This window comes from Caloenas nicobarica, chromosome 5 (assembly GCF_036013445.1).
Source record: "Caloenas nicobarica isolate bCalNic1 chromosome 5, bCalNic1.hap1, whole genome shotgun sequence".
Classification (NCBI taxonomy): Eukaryota; Metazoa; Chordata; class Aves; order Columbiformes; family Columbidae; genus Caloenas; species Caloenas nicobarica.
In genome coordinates, this window is record NC_088249.1 from 120,137 (window position 1) to 137,771 (window position 17,635).

The 17,635-nt window shown below is 40.9% G+C and overlaps 1 protein-coding gene across 1 annotated transcript in view; it reads left to right on the plus strand.

Moving 5' to 3' along the window:
• FANCM (FA complementation group M) overlaps positions 1-17,635 on the plus strand; it is a 66,741-nt gene that overhangs the window by 21,830 nt on the left and 27,276 nt on the right. Inside the window, exons 5-11 of the mRNA XM_065636555.1 lie at positions 3,503-3,634; positions 4,393-4,525; positions 5,984-6,106; positions 6,597-6,698; positions 11,055-11,248; positions 11,891-12,097; positions 14,542-14,776. Coding sequence (XP_065492627.1) covers positions 3,503-3,634; positions 4,393-4,525; positions 5,984-6,106; positions 6,597-6,698; positions 11,055-11,248; positions 11,891-12,097; positions 14,542-14,776 — 1,126 coding nt within the window. The remainder of the gene's footprint in view (positions 1-3,502; positions 3,635-4,392; positions 4,526-5,983; positions 6,107-6,596; positions 6,699-11,054; positions 11,249-11,890; positions 12,098-14,541; positions 14,777-17,635) is intronic.

A 17,635-nucleotide genomic window follows, 5' to 3' on the forward strand; every position in this document is an offset into this window, starting at 1 on the left:
GGTCATCCTGCTGTCCACCAGGACCCCCAGGACACTGTGATCACAATTCTGTTGTGAAGAGTTGTGATAAATCCACCTCTGGAGCTGCCTTTCCAGCTGTGGGTGGTGGGCTCAGAGCCTGCAAGAACTCTCCTCTTTCCCTTTCTTGTCTTGCTTTTCCCTCTGTTGAAAACTTGAAAATCCGGAGCAGAGAGCGGGAGCAGTGCTGTCCACGTGGTGTGTGACCACATCAAACTCCTGGGTTTGTCCTGCACCTGGTGGTGGTCGTTCCCCGCTCCGGTTTTGTCGGTCCCTGGTTAAGCAGGCCGGTGTGTCAGCGGGACCTCGTGTGCAGCTGCTTTCTCCCAAACCCATCTTCTCCATTCTGAAAGAAATGCAATGCAAACAGTTATTTATGCGTGGGAGATTTCTTGTTTTTCTTTGGTAAAGAGTGCTTGCAAATCTGCAGTAAAATAACTAGGCGGTGGTATTTGTTTAAAGCCCTTGTTACTGTGCCAAGAGAAAACAGATCAATAGCAGTTTTTAGTGAGGAGCAGCTGGAACAGTCAGAGGTCTTTGCCGTGCCAGCTCTGCTTGTAGTACACACGGTCCTCAGCTAACGCGGGAGCTCCTGACACCGGTCCTGAGCCAGTCTTGGGCACAAGCTTCAAACAGGCAGTGTGATTTGCTGCCGAAGATCCCTCGTTCAGCAGAACCCTGCGCATTCTCGGCAAGTTCAGTGCCGTATGGGATAGCTTTACCAGTTGTCCTCTATATATTGGTAGTAAATCTGTCAGCTTTTTGAACTCCATTTACTGAGCTAGAAAAAACCCATAAGTCCTAGTAAGCAATTAATTTGAATTAGTTCTACAGTTCTGTTTTTAAACGGGTAACGTAACACTCAAATGTTTTGGAAAGATGGAGGCAACTTTCCAGAAGTATTATCTTTTTAATTAAAAATAGAGGTATGGAGGCAAGATAAATGTAATTGCTGTGAGTAGTGCTGGTTTCTGTATCTCTTCTAAGTAGGTTATGTTTACTGTTCCTTATTAGTTTGGAAGCTCCAGGTGACTGGATCCTGCTGTCTTTCATAATAGTCTTCCTTGGTTTGTTTTGCAGAAGATGATTAAATCAGACAGGGGTGTACATTGGGCAAACAGTGACAATATAATTTTCTTACAAGTTATAAACTAGGTCAAGGGATGAAACATAAAAGTACATGTAACTGAAATTTCTTTTTAAAAGAAGTTATGCACCAAGTATAGGAAATATAAACCAGTGCTGAAATACTATACTTCTGTGGGCATTACTTTTTAATGAAAACATTAACTCATTTTCTTGAGAAGCATATTTATGTTCAGAGACTGACTCCATTTCCACTACTTGAGACACGGTTTAGGCTTGATCGTCAGCATTTCAAGTGTCCTCCTGCCCAACTGTTCAGGGTTTGATGAAAGGAGAAAATCCTATTTCAGTGGCATCCCATTAAAATAAAGAGCACTCAGTTATCCCTTGCATGGTCAACAATTTTTTTTTTTAAAAAACCCCTCTTTTTATAAAACTGGCACAGTCATTTCTGTTTCTGTTCTGTTAAAGTGACTTGTCAGATACAGGGCAGATTTAAAAGCAACATAATAACAACTGTTTGGTTAAAGACAAAGTTTTGAATTTTAAACTCTTAAAAGTAACCCAAATACGATAAATTAATTTATTGTGCATTTAGGCTTCCAGGTGGCTTGGTGAATGTTTTTGACTGTATTTTAAGAAAAGAGCATTTGATTGGTGATGTGGGGTTTTTTTTTTTGTTGTGTGTGGGGTTTTTTTGTTTTTTTTTTTTCCCCCCTCCAGCTTTCCTCTGGAAATTGTAGAATCACAGAAAGCCGGGAAAAAAAAGAGCAACCTAAGATGCACCAGAGCATTCAGAATGGAGCCTTGGTTTCTATTCTTTCTCAGCAGCCTTTATGGGCTGTATGTGCTTGTGCTGCTGGCTCCAGCGTGCTGTGGGACAGACCTGGGGGGCAGCCTGGAAATCCCCAAGTTTCCTTTCACCCAAGTTCTCCTTGTGTTTTTGAGTCTTTGGGGAATTCACGCTGCTGTAGTTGGTGGTGGCAATTATTCCCACCCTTTTCTCAGGGTTTGCCACTTAATGCCACAAGGTGCTGCACACAGTGAGATACCAAACTGTAATCCAAGCAAACAGAGAGGGGTTAAACTAACCTGCCTCTTCACTGATGTGGTATAAGTAGAGTGTGGCTTTTAATAATATTCGTGCATCCTAACAGGCTCTAAAAACCCAGCATACACTAAATGTAGTATTGTTACTTAGTGTGTAACATGCATTGCACTTTTACAGTCAACTTTCTTTGCCTGTTAGGGCATTTTGTCTTTGGAAGCTGAAGACATAATTAGATCAGTGTTGTTTGAGGCCTGAAAGTTAGACCTGGTTTTATTGGTTCAGTTGGACTCTGTTTTCAGTGGGCTGAAAGAACAGCAATAAAGGGATTAGGCATTTATTATGCTATAGGCTTCTTAGTGCAGTTCAGCCGAACTGGTGTTCAAATGCCCAGAAAACTTGGGAATCGCTGTATGTGCATGTCAGCAGTTCTCGGGAGCTATCTGCTGCCGAGCCGAGGCCAGACTGCCTTGGGAGAAGCTCGTCGTTGTGCACTAAGATGTTTTTGTGCCACTAGCCAAGTGGGCCAACAGCTTGTAAGTAACTTTGGTAGAACAAATCTGATTACTCCAATTACTACAGAGTTAGCACTCATGCAAAACTAATTCTATGAAAAAACTCCTGACCACCTAAGGCTGAGAAACAAGGAGGAAAAACAGGATTAAGTTGAATTAGTGCAGGTCAGTTCCCTTGTTCCACCGATGTGGAAAGCAGGTACATGTGATGGATCAAAACAAGTTGTCTGTGGGCACGGCTGCCGAAGGAGACGGGGCACTCCAAACTCTCTAACCTGTTGGCTCATCTTCTGCCTGCCTTAACTGAGACTTCTCAAAGCTGAACACGGGTTTTCCTGAGCCTGAACCTTCACTGAAGCTCAGGTTATCAGTAAGAGGGAGCTGCAGCACCAGTGCAGTAGCTGCCCGCCCTGGTTTGTTCCCTCTCTGCTCGGTCAGCACTTGTGCACAGGGGGTGTTTCCACTTCTCAGTTATTTGATGGATATTGGGTTATGCTGGGGGCAGGAGGGTGTTCATCTATAGGATGGAGGGCACAAATCCTTACGGAACTAAGTTGTGATAGTTCTACTGATCTTAGGAAAAAATGTTATAAGTTTGCCTAGAAACATCCTGATGATGGAGAACCTCCGAGTGAGGCAGAGCACCAGGTGGCCATCTGGTACAGTTAACAAATACAGAAATCAATACCGTTTGTTTTGAAAAATTTGGTGTTTCAAATAAAATAAATGAGCTGCTTGTGTTCCGTTGTGTAAGATCTGTAAAAATAAAAGTACCTCAAAGGGCCGAAAACATATACTTCCACATCTTTTATATACTTCTGTGCTTTGTTTGCAGGTGCTAGAAACATTTGCTGGACGCCTGATTAAAATAGGAGTTTTAGCAAGACGGGATATTCCCAGCCTTACAAAGTACCAGATAATTCTAGCAAGAGATCAATATAGAAAAAACCCTTCTTCACAAAATATGGTAAATGTCTTCATTTGTTCCACATTATTAAAGTAGCGAATAAATAGTAATACTCTATAGTGTACAAAGTTTTCTGGTACATTTTTAGTTAGATTTCCTTTTTAACGTTCTGGAATAAAATAGGCTTACTTGTGCCACATTTCTTGATGCTAATGTAGGAAAGTTAAGGATAAGATTAAGAACTCCATTTCTAAACTGAAATTGCTTTGAGAACTTGGACTGTAATTACTGACTGCTGAGTTTACACTTTCCCCTCAGAACTACATTACTGCCTCTATTTTTCTGTAAATTGTCATGGAGAGTCCAAATCTTGAAAACTGAAAAAAGACTACCCCCCCCAAAAAAAAAAAGACTGGATACCTTAAAAAAAATATTGGGAAATAAACTTCACAGCAGGCAAGACAACTGTCCTGATGTAAATTTTGTAGCCTGTGTAGGCGTGCTGGAAATCATGTTTTGCCAAACGCTGACGGATGGTTCAGCTGTCAGAGCTTGAGTGTTGCTGCATCGGAAAGTAATGAGCTGATCTTGGAGATGAATATTTGGAAGAGGGAAACAGACTGGCTCCATTGATCATTAAGGATTGTGTAACCTGTTTCCTGAAGGTTTTGACAGACGACTACTCATACTGTGCATTAGTTGGTGCTTTGGCTCTATTTCTCACATGTCAATCTTACTTTTGTCCTAAGAATTGTGCTATGATTCCTGCTGCTCATCGACTTCCTAATTGTAAGGATGGACCTGCTCTGTTTTCACAGGGAATGCATCAAGGCATAATTGAAGGAGATTTTGCACTTTGTATCAGTTTATATCATGGTTATGAGCTGCTGCTGCAAATGGGATTACGGTCATTATTTATCTACCTTTGCGGAATTATGGATGGATCAAAAGGTGAAATGTCTTCAGAAACATCCTTCTTTTGTCTCCACTCCTCATTTAGTTTACCTCATCTCTATGGCTAGATCTGCACAAAACATCTTATAGAATGGATGGGTTCAAATAAAATCGGTATTTTGTCCCACTTCATCCCTCCTGGAAGTAGGTTAAAGACAGTATATTTGGGAAAGCAAATGTGTTTATATGGCAGCAGCTCTGAAAAAAAACAAACAGAACCCAGAGTAAGTGGCAGTAACATCTTTGGAGAGACAGAGAACAACCATAATCAGTTTAAACTGAGAAACCATTTAATCTTGTAAAGCATTCTTCTGCTATAGCAAAACTCATCTACACATGACTTAAGTGGTTTATCCAGATTACAGATGTGTACCCATCACATTAGAATTTCTATCCCAGCTGTGCAACATCTTCCATGCTTGCCAAGCAAGATGGAAAGTTGTTTTCTCTTCTGGCCTCAGTTTATTTTCCTAATTCTATCACTGACTATTGTGAGTCTTTTGCAACTCTCCACAGTCATTTTGAGACCTGTTGGGTTGTCATTGCTGTCTGGAAGACCTGGTTTGGCACTGACATCTTATTTGAGGGGGAAGATTTCCACTTGGCAACGTCAGCCCAAGAGCAGGAGGGAGGGGAAGGTTCCAGCTGCTCCCATTGCCCCATGGTGTGGCTCTGGGCTCTCTTGCTTAGTTGGTTTAACACTCTGTGGTGTAACTGTGTGCTAACTTACAAAAGCTACTTTGCCCACAGCAGTTCTTAATTAAAATGACACTGCCTTGTCCTAGGTGTGAACCAAAAGCGTACAGTGCTTGCTTCATATTATAGAATAGCTATAGAATATATCTTATAGTAGGCATGTGCTAACAATTTCTCATTAATTTTATGCTTTTGACATTTTTATGATTTATTACTTTCACACGTGCAGATTTTTCCGTTTCTGATGGTATAGTGCTGCTGTTAGACCTGGGCACAGGAGAGCATTTCATGTATTTCAGAGTTGCTCAGATTCCTTAAATCCCTGTCTGCTATTGAAAGATGACTGATGGAAAACAGTTCTAATATTATAAATAGGCCTTCTATGCTGGTGTTCTGGTAAGACTGGTTTCTGGTTTGAGTAGAACAAAATTATTTTCAACATTGACATAAAATAATTCAAGAAACTTCTTAATTTTAGCTTTTAGTCTAGGTTCCCTTCCCTTTGAGTAACTGGCAGCATTTCATAGAATCACAAAAGAGTTTGGGTTGGAAGGACCTTCCCAGCTCATCCAGTCCCACCCCTGCCATGAGCAAAAATATTGATGCCAAACATTTTCTTATTACATTTTCTAAAGCTAACACATATCTTTTAGCTCTTGAAAGGAGCTTACTACTTCTGAGAAAGCTTGTCTTTTGGATAGCAAAAATTGGATTCACTCCAGAGGTTAAATATTAAGGTATTTCAACTTTTTTACAAAGGGTTGACCCGTACAAAGAATGAACTTGGTCGTAACGAGGACTTCATGAAGCTGTATCAGCAGCTCAGAGACATGTTTTCAGATGCGCCTCAGGCTTTAGCAAATGGAAATGTTTACAAAACAGGTCAGTATTTCCCTTCTAGGGACTGAATATTTCCTTTCTGTTGAAATGAAACGGTAGGTACCTCTACATAGTTTGTAGATGCAGGAAGCTGCTTGTTGTGATACTCTTGGCTAGTATTCTTTACTCCAGATTGTTTTTCCTAGGTTCTTATCTACCTCCCTTCTCTCAGTGGTTTTAGCTACCTCCAAACAAGTTTTCTATGTTTGAAGTTTTTAATTTGATTTAAAATGAAATGTTAAAATATTACTGTTTGACTAGATATCTTTTACAGTGTGACTGTAGCAAAAGTAACAACACTTTCTTAAACACTAGGTTTTACAAATATGCTTCCTATAAGTAGTTTACTAATTTGTTGGGGTGAATGCAATTAGAACTAGTGTCAGGAATTTGTATGTCTGACTCAGAGAATTATAATGGGAGGAAATGAAATTTACTAAACCTTCATACTACTTGCAGATTTACGTATATCTTTGATTTATTTCCTTTTCAGTGTTTGAAAATAAAAAGGAATTTATCTACAGTCATCCAAAACTAAGGAAATTGGAGGAAGTCGTAATAAAGCACTTCAAATCCTGGAAAAAGGAATGTTCTGGTAGGTACCAACAACTTAAAGAAAAAGTATCCGAGCAGCTGAACCTGTGGATCAAAACAAGCCATATCCTACTGATGTATTTCCTAATTTGTTCAAGTGCTTTTTTATTGTTTCCTCTGTTTTTATATCTCTGTGGAGAAGTCCTCTTTAGAAGAACTATACCATAAAATTTCTTTAAGAACAAGCATTCTATAAGCTCTCATTATTCCTGTGCAATCTGCTCTGGTCACCCCGCTTTAGCAGGGGTTGGACTGGATGATCTCCTGAGGTCCCTTCAACCCCAACGGCTCTGTGATTGTGTGTGTGATTATTAATTTGATATAAACTGTTCTACCAGCTCAGTAAAAAAAAATGATAGTAAACTCATTCCTGGTGCTACTGTGTCTGGTGATGCTCATAGTGACAGATGTGCTCTGGAAACCGTCTCTCAGTGCAGTGTTACCGCTACCTCCTGCAAAGTTAGATGCAACGGAGTTATGGAGCGTAAGGATCACAGTTCTGGTCGCCAGCCTGCTGCTAAGAATGACAAACTGAGGCAGTGATTTGAAATTTAAAACCTTCAATTACCTTCATCTTTCTCTCATTCTTTTTCACCCTGACCGAAAGGGAAAACAAAAATATGTCAGACAGTAGCCTGAGATTATGAAGCAAAATATTCTGAATCATTCAGATATCTCTGGTTTCAGGAAGTTTCAGCCTCTTGATCCAGTTGTTGCTTTTGGAATGATGACATCAGTGACAATTTTTTTTTTTTTCCAACTTTTTTTTTTTTCAACTTCTTTTTTTTTCTGTGTCTATTTGGATCTTTGTGCTCTGTGAAGCCCTGGTAATTTCTGATCTGCCCTTCCATTTTGGTTTCTTTTTATTTTATTTCTGTCTGAGATGCTCGATTGTCAGAATACACTTTAAAGGACTGCTACTTTCTAGTAGGCAACTTTAAGTTTCCTCATTTCAGATTTTATTAGTTTGTAACATGACCAAATGCATTTAATCAAATTACTTTCTTCTTTTTTTTTCCTTCCCATTTCCATCATACTCCTCTCTCCTCCCTGTCTCCCTCCATGCCTCTGTCTTGTTTCCTATAACAACATCATTCTATCTTATTGCCTTTTTTTCTTTTTTTTCTTTCTCTTTTTTTTTTTTTTTTTTTTTTTTTTTCAAATTCTGTATTCTGTGCTGGAGTTACTTTAAGTTTTGTATTTAATACTCTCCTATCTTCTCTTGATAGCGTGGATTTTGCTGTCACATGAATCCCATCAGATATGTTTTTCCTTGCAATGTTGGTCAGACATGTCTCTTAATATTAATAACAGGTAACTAGTATACAAGTGTTTGGTTCCATGTTTTTGTTTGTCCTCATGAATCTCAGAACTGAGTAGGTATGAACTGTAAGTCTTTACTGTTAGAAATACGTAATTATGGTCTGGTCACAAAGTTGGAGGCTTTCTAGTAACTTAGGGAATGCAGCAAGATCCAGCTTGTGTCTCCTCAGCTTGTGCATCTCCAACCCAAGTGCACTGGGCAGTTGACAGAAAGAGTGAGACATTGTGATTTTATTTATTTGCCTCATTATTCACTGTGTCATAATGTGTATTTAAGCAATAACCCCAAACCTGTATGTCTATCCTTACTCCCTGTTTCTTGCAAGTAAACTCTAAATTCATGCATACACAAGTAGCAACACCCTAAATTCTGGTTATGGACTCTGACACACCTGTGTCCCGATTTCTCCCTCCTCCAGACAAGAATTTGTCATGAGTCTGTCAATAAAAACTTGAGTACTCATTAAGCTTCCAAACTTAATTGCGTATATCTTTGCACTATCAGAAGGCTCTGAACTAAAAGCCTAAATCATTATGTGAGTGGTGGAAAATACACTCCCTGTTTGTCTGAGGAACTCGTGCAGGTGTGCAGCATCTCTAGGGGAAAAGCAGAAGCAAAGCAACGCCCTGAACCTGGCTCTGCTTTGTCCCAGCTCCGCATTACTGAGCTACTCTGGGTCATTAGCTACTGTGTTCATGCCTGTTCGACTTCTAAAACCAATAACTGATTCTGCAAAGCATTTTCCTATAAAAGCCCTGCACTTGAGATGGAAGAGCATTAATTATAAGTCATTAGCCATATTGAGAACACCACCAGCTCTTTTTCCCCCACTTGAAATGAAAGCTCTCCTGTAAGAATTTCTGGGAGCAGTGCCAAGGTGCCTGTGACACTCAGAGCTGGGTCTAACTAGTGATGAGCCGGGCTGAGCTGGAGCTCCTGGCCGTGGAGCACAGGGAACGCTCTGCCCGGCCCTGCAGAGAGGTTGGCTCAGCATAATGAGCTGCTCCCAGCTAATCTTCCGCTCCTGGATTACTTGTCAGATTGATTATGGACTGCTCATGTCTTCAGTTTTCTGAGTCTGGTTTTGGATAAGGTCAAGGAGGTAACGGCAACAGTAGAATATTTTTTACAGTGCAGGGACAGATGCTACTGAGCATTATTGTTATTAAGGTCATGAGAATATGCTAAAAATAGATATAGTATAATGTTGTTTAGAGTAAATTTAGCAGAGGAGAATAATATGAACTCGTTTAAGTAAGGGCTGTCCAACTTGCACTTATTCCGAAGTGTATTGTTATTCTGCTCAGGATGGGAAATTGTACAGAACACATTAAATCAGTGTTGCAATTGTCTGGTTTCACCATTTCGTTTCTGGGTGTTCAGTGGGGGCTGGTTTCTGTACGTGACAGACGGACCCGCATTGCCCGCAGTTTGCTGCACGGTGAGCAGGACATCAGAGCAGGACTGGGGCAGGGGCTGTGCAGCCCCCGGGGCCGCGGCCGCAGGCAGAGCTGCTGGAGCGCCCGCTGCGCAACCCGCTGGGAACGCCGGGCTCAGCCTCCAAAGAAACGGGCAAAAGGCTCAGGTCAGCTTCTCCTTTTGACTCACGCTGCCAGAAGCATTTCTGCATGTAGGTATGCATGAGTGAAAACTGAACTGGGATTTCTGGTGGTTGATCAGGAAGATATAAATACTCACCTGGTACACTTAATGCTTTAACTTCAAGCAGCAGCTTGATGCTGCGTAGCATGAAACTGGTGTCGAGCACCAAGTGGCTGTTCTTTGTATGTTCAGGGAAACATCTTTTTACGCACCCAGTCTTGAGGATTTGAATTCCTTGTCTAACCTTTCCTTTAAAGAGATAAAGGTGTTTTATGGAGAATTGTATAAAAGAAGAGCTCTTTATCTGTGGAAATGCATTTGATTTCATCTGAGGGCTGTGTCTGGGTAACATGTGCGAGCTGCGCCCATTTCATTTATTCATTATCTCCTTTTAGAGATTCTCTTTTTTTAACATACTAGATTTTCACTTTGTAACAGGCATGCCGCTTTAGTATTTGGGTGGGATAAAGAGAAGCTGACTGTCCAAGCCCCACATGTTGCTCACATAGCTTGTGCTCATGAAGGCAGATTTCTTCTTCTTTTTTTGAACATGTAAAGGTAGAAAAGGTTGAGTACCCAGAAGACAAAATCCATGACAGTATAACATAAGAAATGTGGGTTGGGTCAAAAGTGCATTACTAAGAAACAGTAATTATTTTTCCTTTTTCATTGGAAAGGCAAAAGTTATCTTTGCTATTCAAATGAGAGACAACCTGCCGTAGTTAATCATAGAAAGCTGGTGTACAGCTCCTTTATTCCACCGTATCCTGGACTAACAGTGACAGCAGGTTTATTCCTGTGTAGTGCGAACCTCAGCTGGCTCAGGGTGTTTAAGGAGCAGATTTAACAGTCACATTGGAGACCCTTTGGAAGAATGCATCTTAAACTTTATTTCAATGCGCTTGCCATCAAACCCGAGCTTTTCAAAGTAACATTGGTAGTGGTACCTCAGATATAAGGTATTCTCACCATAGTTAATGTAAATTATCCTAAATAAGAATACTCTTTTGGTTCCAAAGAGGAATTGTTTGAGCAGGTGCATAAGGGAGCATTTTCTGGGAGATTGGTCTAAATAAGGCTGAGAGGCTCCTAAGTGCCAGTTGTTTGTGGTTTTTTTACTTATTTACCTTTTTGGGGTGTTGTTGTTGTTGTTTTTACTTATTTACCTGTTGTTTTTACTTATTTACCTGTTGTTTTTACTTATTTACCTGTTGTTTTTACTTATTTACCTTTTTTTTTTAAAGCCATTTCTTTTAAAGAAAATTTATTTGAAAAAATCAAAGCGCAGTGTACTTGGACAAAACCTTCCCATTAAATGAGATGAGAGCTGTGAATGTGTAGCTTGTGGGATGATCTATCCACAATATTTGATTGGTAATTATTTTAAAATCTTGCATAAAAATGCTTTTCTGTCTTCTTAAAATCAAACAGATGAAGGCACGACTGAAAGCACGTCTGCCAATACTGCGGATACCAGGGTGATGATCTTCTCATCATTTCGAGACAGCGTGCAAGAGATTGCAGAAATGCTGTCACGGCTCAGTCCGGTTGTCAGAGTGATGACGTTTGTTGGCCACTCCACGGGAAAGAGCACAAAAGGCTTCACACAAAAGGAGCAACTTGAGGTAAAGGAAAGATGAGATTTGTACTAGGAAACAGTGATAAAAAGCATTACTTATGGAAATAATTACATGAGTATCAACACGGACTGTAGGGCAGTGACTGAACATTAATGTCGTTAGTAAATTCCTATGTAGTTCAATCACTTTCAGAGTACCTAAAATTATAGTCACTCAGAATGCATAAGTAGAAATATTTTATGTATTTACATTATTTGAACAACTGCTAACTTTAATGTATTTGGAAGTCTGTGGAAATATTCAAATACTTGCTTAGGGGATTCTTTTTTTTCTTGTAGGTATTAAAAATAAGATATATCCTTAACTTTTGATTTAGCAAAGTTTAAAAAAAAATAATTGCAAACTTGGGAAGATCAGTTTTAGAAGAATGCCATGGTTGGAGTCAGAATAAGGTGTGCTTTTTTTCCTTTATTTTAGAATTGAAGAATTGATGTGTTGATTTTGATAACATTAGCGTGTGTTTTTTGATGATGATGTAGCAGTTGACAAATTCAGAAAGGCTGAGTTTTGTAGTTTTAAAATACAAAATAATTTTTTCATCTTCTGTCTGAGCCTAGAAAAACTGCCAAGTGTGTGGTAGGGGCCTTCTGGCTGACCTGTTAAATCTGATCTTAATCCTGTGTTCAGGTGGTGAAACGCTTTCGTGAAGGCGGGTATAACACCCTGGTCTCCACCTGCGTTGGGGAGGAAGGCTTGGACATCGGGGAGGTGGATCTCATCGTCTGCTTTGATGCCCAGAAGAGCCCGGTGCGGCTGGTGCAGAGGATGGGCCGCACGGGCCGCAGGCGCCAGGGCCGCATCGTCCTCATCCTGGCCCAGGGCCGTGAGGAGCGGGTGAGCACGAGTTTGCCTCTCCCTCTGAAAAAAAAGTGACTCGTTTAGTCCGTTCCAGGAAACTATACACTGTCCGTTAAAATCACAGCGATCCTGAGCACTCCTGTCCCTGCGGGAAACTAGAATAGCCCACAATATGCTAGAAATATGTGCGCTTTCTCAATGTGAAGGTCTTCAAGCCTTTGTTCTCAATAACGCTTCTTTTGTAAATGATAAACTGAGACTTGGAAAATACAGGTACAGAAGAAGGTGTGGAAGAGAGAGGGCTGGAGCTCTGGGATGGGGGCGTGTGGCTCGGGGCTGCTGACGACACTGCGCTTTCTGGTGCGGACTTAGCGTGAGCAGGCTTGCGTGTGAGGTCTGAAGAGATCAGCTTAAGTGGAAATCTACTTTTGCTAAATTCCTGAACCTCAGCACTCAATGCACAGTATAATTAATTAATCGTCTCTGAGTGCAGGCTGCCCCTTGGGAAACTAAAGGACCAGTGGAAGCCTAAGCCGTGCGTTGGGAGCTGGGGACCCGATGTGCGGGCAGGAGGGGGCAAAGCCATCCCCGTTGGCATCACTCCTTGCTGAGATTGGTTGCAGAATAATAGGAAACCGCATCTTTACAGTTTCACTGTGCAAGCCCTGTTTGAATGCAGGGCATTTTTAGGGGTACCTCACTGTTCTGGCTGAAAATTGATTTTGTTCTTCCCTGGTTTTGTTTACTTGTGAGGCTGGTTCTGAATTGGATTGGCTTCCATGACAGAGAAGCCTGAGACCTGTGTAAGCTAATTATAAGCCCAAAATTTCAGTGTCTTGCTATTACTTCATTTATTCCGGTTTCTGGTTTAAATCTGTAGGTAGCAAGGATTTAATTCAAAATGAGAGCCCCAAGAATTCTATCTGGGGAAAAAAGCTGCTTTGAAGGATGAGAGTTAGAAATTATAAAAGCGAATGGTATTTGTAAATAGATATTTTCTTGTGCTGCTTATGAAGACTGGGTACTACTGCAAGCTCTGCTCTATAATGGGATTTTAAAATGGTCCCTTAAATTCCTTGGAGTTTCAGTTAAGTTGCTGGATTACAGGGTTCTTCAGATTTTCTCAGAAATCTTTTGAAGCAGAACTTTCACTATCCTGAAGGCAGGATAGTATTTAAAGATTCTTTGTTCGTTTGTTTTGAGATAATGAAATAAATTTAATTGGTTTGTTTTGGCTTTTTTTTTTTTTGATTGACCCTCCTTCTAGAACTGTCAATGTGGAGGTTCTTTGCCATCACATAACTTGCAGCTAAGTACATAATGGTCTCCTATTAATTATTGGGGTTTTTTTAAATCAAACCACATCGAATCAATTATAAAGCTTTTGAAGAAGTTTTATGGGGAGAAATCAGAAAATGCAGGCCTGGAAGTTTGCCGTGTGACAAGGGTTGTGTCACAGCAGCGCTGGTTGCTCTGTCCCGTCCCGTCCAGCTCCCCGTGTGCAGGGAAGGGCCCAGCGCAGCTCCCAGCCCTGCGGGCAGAGGGAACAGTTGTCACAGGGACTTGACAAGAAACATTCAGAGGGGCGGCTGGGGAGGGAATCCAGTTTCTTTCCTTAGTTTCTCCATCTTTGTCTTGGTTTCTCTGTTGCACAATAGAAATAGAGTGTAATTAAAAGGCCGTGGAGCACATACGACATTAACAAATAATCTTATGCCTTTTTTTTGCTTGACCTCCTTTCTTTGTTTCTGACGTAATCTAATTTACATCGTCCCTGGATCTGTTGTAGATTGTGAATTCCCCTGGGGAAGGGCTGTGTTTCTTTTTCTCTCGAGCGCTGTGCCTACTTCTGATCTGTTTACAGAGTATGAAAAGCTGTACATTGGTTTATAGTTTGTATTGCTTGCAACCTAAACAACAATCACTGTTCTTTGGTACTTCCTTACATTTTATTACATTTGTTTTGAATGTTTTACCTAGGCACAAAATGATGATAATTCAAATGTAATTTGACTTAGATATTTTACTATGGAAGCTCTTCAAAAGAAGAAAAAACATATAACTTGGTAGCTATGTTTTGATGTATTCATTATCAGATTTTCAATACAACCTTAGCGCTTTATCTTCATCTGTTCCTCCTTCTCTTTCTTTCTCCTTCTCCTTTTTTTCCCCGTGTGCTTTGGTTACCAGAATATGAGGCATACCACAAGGCTTGAACTTACAGTTCGAAAACTTGAACAATGGGTTATGTTGACCTCACTGACGATATTCACAGAAGAGGGAAAGTGGTTGGCTCTCAGGGCCTTGTGGCTTATTTTGTTTTAATTGTGTTTGAGGAAGAAAAGAAAAAAATCAAAATACCTTGATAACAGAACATAAAATATTGAGAAACTCCAGAGATACTCACACATTCTTCTACTTTTGATCAAGTCATGTGAAAAAACAATCCAGCAACATATGATTGATTTTCTCTTTTACAGACTTACAATCAAAGCCAGTCTAACAAACGGAGCATCCACAAAGCTATATCAGGAAACAAAATGCTTCATTTCTACCAGCATAGCCCACGTATGATTCCAGAAGGCATCAATCCAAAGTTGCATAAAATGTTTATTACTGCTGAAAAATACGAACCAAGCGATTCAAGAATGCTTTCCAAAGAGAGAAGATGTAGTTCCCTCCAGCATAAATCTGCTCTCTTTTCCTGTGTCACTGGTAAGAGGATTATGGTGTTTTTCTAAGCACCGCGTAAGCTGCTATCTCATGTTGTTCTATTGCAGCATTCCAAGCTGTGTGCTCACACGAGGGCTGAAGCTCTAGCAACAATATCATTTTTGTCAACTGTAACCTTTCGACTGTGATACCATGCTGACCGCTGCTTTGATTCCTCATCCTTTTTCCTCAGCATCCCCAAATCACCGTTCTGACCTTAAATAGCTGCACTTCAAATCAGACTTCTGGTTTGTTTTTCTCCAAAGAGCTTCTCATGGAATCAATGACCGAAGGTCAAACTTCAGCTACAAATGGAAGAGGAAACATTAATGATGTTAATGTTAATGTCTTGTGAAGAATTCTGATATACATATGTCCAGTGGCATAATTGTCACTTAAATGTTTAGTGATTGTTCTGTACCAAATCTGGTTTGGAGCTTTAACAGTTAAGCTTAGTGTTTTTATTAATACAAGAAGAGTATGTCTTATACCTTTGTAAATGACAATAAACCAGAAATGCTTGAAAACTAAAGGATTTTGAGGGGAGGAAGAGGAGAAATCAAGAGTGGGATATTTATGAATTGCACACATCTTTGGAGGAAAATTAATCTAAAAAGAGAAACGGCTCTTTAGCTGATAGTTACATGGCGCTGGAATGCTCAGTAAACTGAACAAAAGTATAAGATAGGAAGAAAGAGCTAAGTTTTGTAAATACTTGGAAATTGTCATGCTCGATCTCTTTGTTTGGGTGCTTTCTGTAAAGACCAATGGCTGCTTCTTCAAATAAGAAACTCCTAAAAGCCTTGGGAAACTTCTTATTTTAGTATTTGAGTAGTTAGACTTCAGAGTCAGTGATTTTTTTGAATGCTTCTGATCACAAAAATTCTTATTATCAGAATCTACATCTGGTCTCTTTCGGAACGCCATCTAGGGCAAGCAAAAAGGCTGAACGTGGAAAGGGGAAACGAGCCACGGAATCATGCAGAAGAACATCAGCTTCTGCTTTGGGGTGCCTGAGCATTCGTGCTCTGTGCTGTTCTGCGGGGCAGGAGCGCCATGGGGAGGAGTGAGCGAGGACCGGGCAGTGAGTGCTGCCCACCCAGCCTGGGCGTTGGCTCTGGGCTGTGCCCGCGCTCCCGGCCGCGTTTGTGTGCGACCGGCTGGCGGCCCCGTGGAAAACCGAGGGCACAACAAACATGCACAACTTGCAAGAAAATGAGCAGAGCACAACATGGAGTTAGAATAATCATTTTAGGATGTTTGTAGGTCTGTCCTGGAACACAGGAAGGAGAGGCAGTAAGTGCATAAAGAAGATAATATGCTGAACGTACCTCCTGCCAAGGGAATAGCACTTCCCAGGCTGTCATTACCAGGTTTTTGTGTGAAATAGGTTAACGGCCGCCACAACCAAAGTACATGGAGCATGTGAGGGTCTGTGGTTGTGCAGATGGACACGACTGAGTGCCCGCCTCGCAAACCAGTGTCACCTGAGTGCCGAGTACTGAGCGCCAGCTTTCCGTTTGACTCCCCCGCATTACTGTCTGAAGCAAGTGGCTGCTTCCGATTTTAATGATACTCAAAATAAATCTCAAAAAGAAGAGGAAGAAAGGTCTTTATTTTTTGCATTTTCTTCTCTCCTTATTTCACTGCCCCCTTCCAGGTTAGAAAACTGACAAAGCCAGCAGTACTGGGTGTTCTCTGCCCCTCCGGGCTGGGGCTTGCTCTCCTCTCAGTTGAAGGGAAAGGAAAACATTTTGGTTCTGGAGAAAAACATGGAAAATAACACTAATGATTTTAGTGATATGTTTGTCTTTGGTAGCATGTTTCATTTGTAACTCATCAAAGGTTCTTATTTAATTACCCTTAAAATAAGCGCATGCTACTTCACATTCTTTTACTTGAGTCAAAACTATTGTAGTAGCAATGTTGATCTTCTGGATTATTTTTTTAACAGTGACCTTAAACCAACTCAGTGTTGGTGAGTTTTCCCAGCTGTGAAAGACCCTCTATGTCCAGGACTTGAACCTGGCCCTCTGAACTCTGAGGGGTCTGGTTTTGGGTCTCTGACAAACACTGTCACACCGTCCTGTGCAGACAAAGTCACTGGCAGGTGTAGTTTGAGGGGATTGAGAGGTACAGGCTGATCCCTCTTCGCTGGCATTAATTCAGAAAAGGGTGGTGGCTGCAGATTCATCCCAAATCCTGTCTGCAGGGTGATTGTCAAATTAACTTCGTGATTTTTCTCCAAGCTTCACACAGCTGGGCTGAAAGCAATCACATTCTTATTGTGCTATTGACACTGATTCTCCTTTGCTGTTCGCCCCGGTGGCTGCTTTGGGGGATGTGGCGTGGGTTTGGACAGTTGTGGGATCGACACTTGCTGTCAGGCTGCCAAAAACTGTTCTGTTTCCTCTGTGTCACTGGAGTGTCCTCGCTCACAGCCAAGCAGCACCAGGGCCTTGTCTGCGGTATTTTGGTTTTATCTGGCACTGGTGCTCACGGGTGCCCTGTACCTCCCATTTGCAGTTACCAGTCTAAATAAAACTCATGAGCCTCTTTTGTCTTTCTCTGCTCCTGGGGAATTTTCATAGTTTCACTTTTCTTTCTGCATATCCTTAATAGAGGAGATCGAGTCAAAAAATGACAAATATTTTTGTTATAACAAATAAATGTTGCTTTCCAGTATTTAAAGAGTAACTTAAAAAAAGAAAAAAGGGCTTATTTGCAGTTTGTTCCCCAAGGTCTCTGAGACATGTTTAGAAACTCAAGCCATATACTTTCCATGTTTGCTATACTGTCTGCAGGGCCAACAGGTATTTGACATACGTATATCTCTCTGTTTACATCTGTCTGTCCATATCT